Below are 11506 nucleotides of genomic sequence, written 5' to 3'. Positions count from 1 at the left end.
GGACCAGGCCTGGCTAATTTCTTTGTATCTTTTGTAGATATGGGGTGTTACCATGTTGCCCAGGCTGCTCTCTAACTCTTGGGCTCAGGGGATCCTCCGCAGGGTTTTCACTGTATTAGTATGTTCTCACACTGCTAATAAAAATGTACCCGAGACTGGGTAATTTATAAAGGAAGGAGGTTTAACTGACTCACAGTTCAGCATGGCTTGTGGGGGGCCTCAGAAAACTGACCACCATGGTGGAAAGGGAAGCCAATACACCCTTCTTCACATGGAGGCACCAAGGAGAAGTACCGAGCAAAAGGGGGAAAAGCCCTTTATAAAACCATCAGATCTCATGAGAACTCACTCACTATCATGAGAACAGAAAGGGGGTAACTGCCCCCATGATTAAATTACCTCCTGCTGGATCCTTCCCACAACACGTGGGGATTATCAGAACTGCAGTTCAAGATGAGATTTGGGTGGGGACACACCCAAACCATATCATTCCAGCCCTGACCCTTCCCAAATCTCATGTCCTCACATTTTTAAACACAATCATACCCTTCCAACAGTCCCCCAAAGTCCTAACTCATTCAGGTATTAACCCAAAAGTCCAAGTCCAAAGTCTTACCTGAGACAAGGCAAGTCCCTTCCACCTATGAGCCTGTAAAATCAAAAGCAAGTTAGTTACTTCCCAGATACAGTGGAGGGAGTTACAGGCATTGAGTAAATATACCCATTCCAAATGGGAGAAATTGGCCAAAATGAAGGGGCTACAAGCCCCACATGAGTCTGAAATCCAATAGGGCAGTCATTAAACCTTAAAGTTCCAAAATGACCTCCTTTGACTTTATGTCTCACATCCAGGTCATGCTAATGCAAGAGGTGGGCTCCCACCTCTTTAGCAGCTATGCCCCTGTGGCTTTGCAGGACACAGCCCCCCTCCCAGCTTCCTTCACAGGCTGGTGTTGAGTGTCTGCAACTTTTCCAGGTGCACAGTGAAAGCTGTTGGTGGATCTACCATTCTGGGGTCTGGAGGACGGTGGCCCTCTTCTCACAGCTCCACTAGGCAGTGCCCCAGTGGAAACTCTGTATGGGGCTCCAACCCTACATTTCTCTTCTGCACTGTCCTAGCAGAGGTTCTGCATAAGAGATCTGCCACCACAAAAAACTTCTGCCTGGACATCCAGGCATTTCTATACATGCTCTGAAATCTAGGCAGAGGTTCCCTAACTTGAATTCTTGACTGCTGTCAAGGCTGAACACCATGTGGAAGCTGCCAAGGCTTGGAGCTTGCACCCTCAAGCCATGGCCTGAGCTGTACGTTGGCCCCCTTTAATCGCAGCTGGAACACAGGGCACCAAGTCCCAAGGCTGCACAAAGCAGCAAGGCCCTGGGCCTGGCCCACAAAACCATTTTTTCCTCCTAGGCCTCTGGGTCTGTGATGGGAGGGGCTGCTGTGAAGACCTCTGACATGCCCTGGAGACATTTTCCCCATTGTCTTGGAGATTAACATTTGGCTCCAACTTACTTAGGCAAATTTCTGTAGCTGGTCTGAATTTCTCCTCAGAAAATAGGTTTTTCTTTCTTATCACATTGTCAGGCTGCAAATTTTCCAAACTTTTATGCTCCACTTCCCTTTTAAACATAAGTTCCAATTCCAAACCATATTATTTGTGAATATATAAAACTGAATACTTTTAACAGCACCCAAGACACCTCTTGAATGCTTTGCTGCTTTGAAATTTCTTCTGCCAGATACCCTAAATCATCTCTCTCAAGTTCAAAGTTTCACAGATCTCTTCGCTAAAACATAGCAAAAGTCACCTTTATTCTAGTTCCCAAAAAGATCATCTCCATCTGGGACCACCTCAGCCTGGACTTCATTGTCCATATCCCTATCAGCATTTTAGTCAAAGCCATTCAACAAGTCTCCAGGAAGTTCCAAACTTCCCCACATTTTCCTGTCTTCCTATGAGCCCTCCAAACCATTCCAACCTCTGCCTGTTACCCAGTTCCAAAGGTGCTTCCATATTTTTGGGTATCCTTATAGCAGCACCTCCCAGTACCAATTTACTATATTAGTCTGTTCTCATGCTGCTAATAAAGACACACTCAAGACTGGGTAATTTATACAGGAAAGAAGTTTAATTGACTCACAGTTCAGCATGGCTGGGGAGGCCTCAGAAAACTGATCATCATGGTAGAAGGGGAAGCCAACACATCCTTCTTCACATAGAGGCAGCAAGGAGAAGTGCTAAGCAAAAGGGGGAAAAGCCCCCTATAAAACCATCAGATCTTGTGAGAACTCACTCACTATCACAAGAACAGCATGAAGGTAACTGCCCCCATGATTAAATTACCTCCTACCGGGTCCCTCCTACAACACGTGTGGATTATGGGAACTACAATTGAAGATGAGATTTGTGTGGGGACACAGCCAAACCATATCATTCATATATATAATTTTAAAAGTATTCTTACAGAACCAAAGAAAGGCTGATATATACTTCTTGTGGCAACAGAAGCAGAAGTAGGGAAGACTATTCAGACAGATTGGCTCTCTAGAGTATTGAATTTACTTTATTGCTGCACTAGTTTGCTAGGGCTGCTGTAAAAAAGCACCACAAATTGGGAGGCTTAGAACAATAGGAACTAACTGTCTCGCAGTTCTAGAGGCCAGAAGTTCAAAATCAAGGTGTCAGCAGTGCCACAGTCCTGTGAAGGTGCTAAGAAAGGATCTGTTCCAGGTCTTTCTCCTAGCTTCCAGTAGTTCTTTGGCTTGTGGCAGCACAGTTCCAATCTTTACATGGTATTTTCCCTGTATGTATATGTATTTCTGTGTCTAAATTTCTCCATTATATGAGGCCACCAATCACACTGGATTAGGGTGCACCCTAATGACCTCATCTTAACTTGAGCATGTACAAAGACCTTATTTCCAAATAAGGCCACATTTATAGTCATTGAGAGTTATATGATTTTGGGGACACACAATTCAACCAATAAGAATTGCCATCTCCTTCTTTCTTTTAACTTTGCCAAACACACTGGTGGCCAACAGCACTCACTGACTCACTCATTCATTCGTTAAATAAGCATTTGCCTATGTCAGGCTCTGTTCTGGTGTTGATGCAAAAAATAAAAACAAAACAAAACTGAATACAGACCCAGTCCTTGAGAAATCACACTTCGGAGGGAATCGGAGGCACATTATTATGATAATAAGTACTATTACTGAGTTGGTATTGCTAGGTATGGGCACTTTTCAACTAATTTTCACGGTAGTGTGAAAAGTGATGTATCAGAAACGTACTTGGAGAACCCAGGGAGGTCCTAAATTTGCCCTAGGGATCAGGAATACTTTCAGAAATTAGTTATTATTTCATCTGAGTCTAAAGGGATGCGTAGAAATATCCTAGGTAGCTCAAAGGTGGTAATATTGAGTACTGGATTCCAAAGAAGAGTATTTTATAGAGGAAAAAACAGCAAAGGTTAAGAGACAAATTGTAAACCCCAGGAGGGGTGGGGTTTTAGTCTGTTTTATTAAGTATCTCCTGTATCTCTAGTGCTTTGAACAGTGCCTAGTTCATTCAAAAAGTAATCATTGAATGAATTTAAGGGCATCATATATCTAAGGGATGCCATGGCCTGCAGTTCACTGTCGTTGGAAAAGTAGACAAACGTCCAGTTTCAAAGAGACCGGTAAACTACATTAAATGTAAGAGACGAGGGGTGAAAGGTTGATGATATATATCGCTAGTATTAAAAAAATTCCAGGAAGTCCAGGAATGCCTGGCATCCATCCTGCCAATTACCCTTTTCCCCAGAGTATGTACAAGGGGGAGGAGGCACCCAACGGCCAGGAGAGTGGAGGGGCACAGCTCCACAATCTCCAAAGTAGGGTTCTCTGGCCAAAGCAGGATTGAAGCACACGGTTTGGACTTGAAATGTACGTGGAGCCTCCCACTCTCCTCCTTCCACTCCATCCTCCCCTCACTCTCCGCCCGACTCCACCACTGGCTCCTGAAGGAAACCGGACAATTTCCAGGCCTTCCCCAAATCCCACGGGAGGAATCGCCGAGCGCGCTCCTGCCCGCCGGCCCCGCCCCCTTACCCTCTGGAACGCAGCGAGAGCGCACGCGCGCCTAACGGAGCAGCGCGCGCGCCCGCAAGCTCCCCGCATCCCCGTGCTCATCCGGGTCTCAGCGAGCCTCGGCCAATGGTGGCCGCTCATGGCCCCTGGGGGCGGGGCTAAGCCTTCCCTCACAAGGGGCCTGTGGTCAACGCGATTTGCCTCCAAGGGACGGCCACCAGTCGGCACAGGAAAGGGGCAGAGGCAGTGAGTTCAGCGTGTGGACGAGGGTCAACAAGTTTGGGATCAAGCGGCTGCCGCTCCTCCAAAAGCGACCGAAGCGCGAGCAGATTCCCCCTCCGAGCCAGTGTAGTAAACACACTTCAGAAACGTGAGGTGCCGGTGGTCACGAGGGGAGCGCGCCCTCCAATGAGGAGCCGGGGGCGGGGCCGAGGCCGCTGACGCGGCGGCGGCGGCAGAGTCACCCGGGCAGCCTCGGGACCGGTCACCGGCCGGCAACCGTCCAGCGGCCTCGACCACCGCCTCTAGCCTCCGTTCCCGGTCCTTTCTCCCGGGCCGAGAGACAGCGTCGCCGACAGGGGCTCATTCCCCTCCGGTTCTCCTCGGTGACTCACCTCGGGCGGGCCGTTTTGTCTTTAGGGGCCGCCTTGGTGGGGCGAGGTTTCCGTGACGAATCTCCTGGGGCCGTCCGTGCCGGCTCGGGCCGTCGTGGCGGCTCGAGCTCCTGGAACTTGCTCAGGCTCCGGAGGTCCGAGGCCCTCGAAGTTATGCGTCGCCTCCAGGCGGTTGCGGCGGGCGCGGGCTCCTAAAGGGCGTCACACCCAGACTCCGCCGACTAGGCAACCTCCATTCAGCTTCCCACTGCGCCTCCAGCGCCCCCGCCTTCTCCGGTCCCCTCCTCGGAGTCATTTTTTCCTGTCCCCCCTCTGCCGCCCTTTCCTCACTCCCCGGGTGAGGCAATTCTCTTGGAAGCGAAGGTGTCGGTTATGAGCCGGAGCCTCCTTCCTTGAATTTCTCCGTGGAGGACCCGCCGCGCCCCCCGGCATGGGGGTGAACGCCGTGCACTGGTTCCGAAAGGGGCTCCGGCTCCACGACAACCCCGCCCTGAAGGAGTGCATTCAGGGCGCCGACACCATCCGCTGCGTCTACATCCTGGACCCCTGGTTCGCCGGCTCCTCCAATGTGGGCATCAACAGGTGGCGGTGAGTCACAATCCCGTGGGAAATGGATTTGGGTGTTTAATGAGTCTGATGTTAATGAATTCCATGCGATCCGCCAAATCTGTGAATTTAGACGTGGGACTGCCTTGCTTATACCGCTTACGAATTTTAGGTGCCCTAAGTATTAAATAGAATTGGCTTAATACTTCTCTGGCCAAAGAGTACTGACAACCTGAAACACTCGGTCTTCATCAGTGAGTTAGGTGTCTTTCTGTGCTAACTGGAGCTCCTCCCCTGAATTTGTGGAGAATTCTTAGTGCTGGAGTTAAAGAAACACCTTTCCTGTCCTTAGTGGCCAGTGTATATGGATTCCTTTGGCCTTTTTGTGGCATTCGGAAGGATTGTGATGTTTCCTGTTTACGTTTGTGTCTAGGTAACTCATAGTATGGAGAAAAATCATTCATTCAGTACAGCAGGCTCCAGATCCAGTGTTCTTCCACCTTGAGGTTACTGTGGGAAAAGCAGGGGAAACAGCATTATCTGGTTTCTCTGCTCGGTTCTTTTTCTCAACTCCTCCTTGTGGTTGCCGAGACAAAGCACAGTTTTTCTTTCTAGGCAAGTTGTAGTCCTTCTAGGGATCAGAGCACTGAAAGAAATCTTAGAGATGCTTTATGATCTTTTCCTGAAACACCAGGCTACATGATTGTTAGGCCCCCTGGTGGAAATGAAAGCATAGCTCAACAGATAGACTCTTGATCACTTAGCATGTGCCAGGCACTGATTTAAATGCTAGGGATATAGCAGTGAGTGAAAGACAGAAAGTCATGTCTTCAAGCAGAAAGTAAAATATGTAGTATTTTAGGTGGTGATAAGTGTTGTGGAGAAAAATAGAGCAGAGTAAAGGGATAAAGAATACAAGGGTAGGGATGGGGTTGCAATTTTAAATATGATCGGGGGAAAGTCACAGAGAAGGTGACAGTTGAGCAGACCTGAAGGAGGTGGTGGGATGCAGATATCTAAGGGAAGACCATTCCAGGCAAAGGGAAGAGTAAGGGAAAAGGCAGAAATATGCTTGACCTTTGGAAGGAACAGCAGAAGAATCCAGTATGTCTGGAGCAGAATAAGTGAGGGAAAAATAGTAGACGATGAGGTCAGAGTTGATTTAGGGCCAGATTGAAGAGAGCCTTATAAGCAGTTTTCAAGATTTGGGTTTTTACTTAGTGAAATGGGAATAACTGCAGGATTATGAGCAGAGAAGTAATGTGATCTGACATAAGTTTGGAAAAGAATTTTTCTGCTTGTGGTTCTGAATTGGGGAGTGGAGGTGGACAAGAAGCAGGAAGTCCAATTAAGAAGCTGTTGGCATTCATCCAGGTGAGAGATGATAACGGCTTGAATCATAGTAATAATCGTGGACGTGGTGAGAAATAAACAGATGCTGGTTATATTCTGAAGGCAAAATACAGGGTATTTGTTGGCAGATTGGATATGTAGTGAGAAAGAAAAGGAGTTAGGCTGGGCGCGGTGGCTCATCCCTATAATCCCAGCACTTTGGGAGGCTGAGGCCAGGAGTTCGAGACCAGCCTGGCCATCATGGCAAAACCCTGTCTCTGTTAATACTGAAAATATAAAAATTAGCTGAGCATGGTGGCGCATGCCTGTTATCTCAGCTACTCAGGAGGCTGAGGCACGAGAATCGCATGAACCTAGGAGACGGAGGTTGCAGTGAGCTGAGATCGTGCCACTGCACTCCAGCCTGAGTGACAGAGTACTCTGTCGCAAGAAAAAAAAAAGGACTTATAGTTTGGTGCTATATAAAAAGCACCAAAATTCAGTGCTTTTTAAATAGTAGCAGTTTAGTTACTGTTTGAGAAAATTTTTGGCTTGAGAAACTGGAAGGATGGGGCTACACTTTGCTAAGAAAGTGAAGCCAGCTGGAGAAGCCATTGGGAGGGTGATTGGAATTCTCTTTCATTAAGTCATTAAGTTTGAGATGTATTTTACACATTCAAATGGAGATAGCAAATAGGCAGTTGGATGTATCTGGAGCTCAAGACAGAGATCCAGGCAGGAAGTATAAATTGGAGAATTCATTAGTTTATAGATAATATATAAAGCCATTTATTCATCCATCCATTTATTGAACAAATATTTGTCAAGCACCTACTATATGCCAGGCACTGTTTTAGGTGCTAGAGATCCAGTATAAACAAAACAGCCACCAATTCTCACCCTGTTGGAGCTACATTCTAGTGGAGCCGTGAGACTGACAGCATTAAGAAAATGAGATAGACGAGAGATGCAAATGGTGCAAGGGCTGAACCTTGAATACTCTTAATGTTTATAAATTGTGGAGCTGTGAAAGAACCAGCATATGAGACTGCGAAGGAGCCACTAGTAATGTAAGAAGAAAACCCAGAAGAGTATGGTGTCTTAGAAGCCAAGTAAAGAAGGTATTTTGGTCAGGCATGGTGGCTCATGCCTGTAATCCCAGCACTTTGGGAGGCTGAGGCAGGCAGATCACTTGAGGCCCGGAGTTTGAGACCAGCCTGGCCAATATGGCAAAACCCCGTCTCTAGTAAAAAAACACAAAAAAATTAGATAGGCGTATGGCACATGCCTGTAATCCCAGCTACTCGAGGAGGCTGAGGCAGGAGAATCGATTGAACCCAGGAGGCAGAGGTTGCAGTGAGGCGAGATCATGCCACTGCACTCTAGCCTGGGCAACAGAGCCAGACTCTGTCTCAAAAAAAAAAAAAAAAAGAAAAAAAAGAAAGAAGGAAAGTATTTCAAGGAAGAGTGTTTTACTTACGTCAGATGCTACTGATAGGTCAGGAGGAGAACTGAAAAATAAAAATTGGATTTAGCAATTTTAGGTCATTTGGAATTTTATCTGGAGTGGTTTTGGTAGTGTCAGAGGCAAAAGTCTTTTTGGAATCACTCATAGTACCAAATTCAGTGCTTTTTATATAGTAGTAGCTCAATTATTGTTTGTTGAATATAGTGATATCTTGGAGTCAATAATTTTATATTTAAACAGCTTTATTAATTTACTTATTGACTATGGGATAATGCCCAAATTCCTTAGCCTGGCAAGATCTACCTTTTGGCTTATGTATTTCATTTTCTGCTGTTTACAATATGTGATTTCAACTCCAGGGGAAAGACCCTCTTAGTTTTCTTTAGAAGCTATGTTGTATTTTCTTCGATCAACACTTTTTAGACTTTTGGATTTAACAGAAAAGCAAAATTTTAAATAGTATTTTACCTAATAAGCAGGTTAACAAAACCACTTTTTGATATTGCCATCCTTTCATTTAAAAAGGATGTTTTATATTAAAAAAAAAAAGTTTGGCAGAGCTCAATGTCTCATGCCTGCAATCCCAGCTACTCAGGAGGCTGAGGCAGGAGAATCACTTGAGCCCAGGAGTTGGAAGCTGCAATGAGCTATGAATGGGCTACTGCACTCCAGCCTGGGTGACACAGAGAGACCCTATCTTTTAAAAAACAAACAAACAAACAACAACAACAAAAAATTTGAAGGACATTGTCTCAGAATAACATGTTTTGATTTGGGTAAATTTACAAGCTTTATGAAAATTTGCATCTCTTAGAAAAATTATCCTATACAAAAACTTACACACTAACATTCACAGAAGCATTATTCATAATAGCCAAAAGGTGGGAACAACCCAGATGGCCATCAGTTGATGAATGGGTAAACAAAATATGGTATATCCATATAATGGAATATTATTTGGCCATAAAAAGGAATGAAATACTGATACACGCTACATGTATGAATGAACGTTAAAAACAAACTAAACGAAAGAAGCCAGTCACAAAATTCCATGTGTTATATGATTCTGTTTATATGGAATGTCCACAGTGGGCAAATGTATAGAGACAGGAAGCAGACTAGTGGCTCCTTAGGACTGGGGAAGCTGGGGAGTTGGGAGGTGATAGCTAAGGGGCACAAGGTTTCTTTTTGAGATGATGAAACTGTTCTAGAAGGTGATGGATGATTGTACAACTCTGTGCTTGTCTGGGATGATTAGCAGTATTCTGAACTCTTACACCACTTTTTGCTGTTGCTCCTCACATCACTCTTAGCATTTGCTGCCCTCATTTGTGAATGTTAGTATTGTTTTATTAATAGTTTGTTTGAGCTGCTACAACAAAATACCTTTAGACTAGGTAGTTTATAAACAACAGGAATTTATTTCTCACAGTTTTGGAAGATGTCCAGAATCGAGGCACCAGCAGATTCAGTGTCTCTGCTGAATAGACGATGCTTTCTCTGTCTCCTCACATGGCAGAAAGGGTAAACAAGTTCCTGCAGCCCTTTTATAAGAGCACTCCCTTAGTCTGTTTGTGTTATTATAAAGGGATACCTGAGGGTGGGTAATTTATAAAGAAAAGAGGTTTACTTGGTTCATAGTTTTGCAGGCTTTACTAGAAGCATGGCTTCAGAGTAAAGGGATAAAGTGGTTCTGGTTCTGGTGAGGACCTCAGAAAGCTTTTAATCATGATGGAAGGGGAAGTGGAGCTGACATATCACATGGCGAGAGAGAGAGGGGAGGGATACCAGTCTCTTTTTAATAATTAATTGTTCTGTTAATTAATAGAGTGAGAAGTCACTCATTACGTGATAGCACCAAGCCATTCATGAGGGATCTTATCTCATGTTCCAAGCACCTCTCACCTCCAACATTGGGGATAACATTTTAACATGAGATTTGAAAAGGACAAATATCTAAACTATATCACTCCACTTCTAGCCCCCCAAATATCTTGTCTTATTTATTTATTATTTTTATTTTTATTTTTGAGATGGGGTATCACTCTGTAGCCCAGGCTGGAGTGCAGAGGCGTGATCATGGCTCACTGTAGCCTCAACCGCCTGGGCTCAAGCAGTTGTCCCACCTCAGCCTCCCAAGTAGCTGGGACCACAGGCATGCATTACCATGGCCAGGTAATTTTTTTTATTACTTGTAGAGGTGAGATCTCACTAAGCTGTCTCATACTCCCGGGCTAAAGCAATTCTCCTGCCTCAGCCTCTGAAAGTGCTGGGATTATAGGTGTAAGCCACCATGCCCACCCTCTTTTTTCTATTGTAAAATATAATCATCTCTTTCAAAGTCCCCAGAAATCTTAACTAGTTTCAGCATCAACTCAAAGTCTAAAATCTTATCCGAGACTCAAGGCAAATTCCTTATAGCTATGAACCTGTAAGATCAAAAACAAGTTGTCTATTTTTAAGATACAATGGTGGAACAGACATTGGGTAAATATTTTCATTTTAAAAGGGACAAATTGACCAACAAAAAGGGACCCACCCAAGTCTGAAACCTAGGAGGGCAGACATTAAATCTTAAAGCTGTAAAATAATCTCGCTTGACTCTTATCCCATAACTGAGCACACTGGTCCAAGAGGTGGGCTCTTGAAGCCTTGGGCAGCCCCATCTCTATGGCTTGGTTGGGCACAGACCACATGGCTTCTTTCATGGATTGGAGTCTAATGTCTGTCACTTCTCCAGGCTGAGGGTGTGTGCTGTTTTCATCCAAAGGATTCTTTTAATCTTTCCACTTCCTCACTTTCCACTCCCTCCCACATCCTGAGCGCACTGGTCCAAGAGGTGAGCTCTCAAAACCTTGGGCAGCTGCATCTCTATGGCTTGGTTGGGCATAGCCCACATGGCTGCTCTCATGGATTGGAGTCTAATGTCTGTCACTTTTCCAGGCTGAGGGTGTATGCTGTTTACATCCAAAGGATACTTTTAATCTTTCCACTCCCTGACTTTTCTTTTCTTTTCCTTTTCTTTTTTTCTTTTCTCTTTTCTTTTCCTTTCTTTCTTTTTCTTTCTTTCTTTGTTTCTTTCTTTCTTTTTCTTTTTCTTAACAGTATTTAACACATTTGACCACACCTTTCTCTTCTTCTCTTGGCTTTAGTTAGACTGCCACCACTGTGGGTCCTGGAGGGCAGTGCCCCTGTTCCTGCTGCTCTACAGTGAGTTCTCTCTGGGGACTCTAACCCCATATTTCCCCTTGGCACCAGCCTAGTAGAATCACTCTGTAGGAGCTCTGCTGTGGCAGGCTTCTGCCTGGACACCCAGACTTCTTGACATATCTTGTGAAATCTAGGTGGAAGCTGCCAAGCGTCCATGGATCTTGTATTCTGTATACCTGCAGACTTAACACCGCTTGGAAACCATCAAGGCCTATGGTTTGCACCCACTGGAGTGGCAGTCCAGACAGTACCTGG

At 45.2% G+C, this 11506-nt stretch overlaps 1 protein-coding gene across 3 annotated transcripts in view; it reads left to right on the top strand.

Moving 5' to 3' along the window:
• The first annotated feature begins 4537 nt into the window (after nt 1-4537).
• CRY1 (cryptochrome circadian regulator 1) overlaps nt 4538-11506 on the top strand; it is a 102680-nt gene continuing 95711 nt past the window's right edge. For 2 of the 3 annotated variants that reach the window (XM_063694283.1, XM_019038931.4), the window contains exon 1: nt 4538-5283. In XM_063694283.1, coding sequence (XP_063550353.1) covers nt 5126-5283 — 158 coding nt within the window. In that variant the 5' untranslated portion in view covers nt 4538-5125. The remainder of the gene's footprint in view (nt 5284-11506) is intronic. The other variant, XM_055358955.2, reaches the window with a different exon arrangement.

Source organism: Gorilla gorilla, chromosome 10, assembly GCF_029281585.2.
Source record: "Gorilla gorilla gorilla isolate KB3781 chromosome 10, NHGRI_mGorGor1-v2.1_pri, whole genome shotgun sequence".
Classification (NCBI taxonomy): Eukaryota; Metazoa; Chordata; class Mammalia; order Primates; family Hominidae; genus Gorilla; species Gorilla gorilla.
The sequence above is the reverse complement of the archived record's forward strand: the minus strand, read 5'-3'. Positions and strand labels throughout refer to the sequence as shown.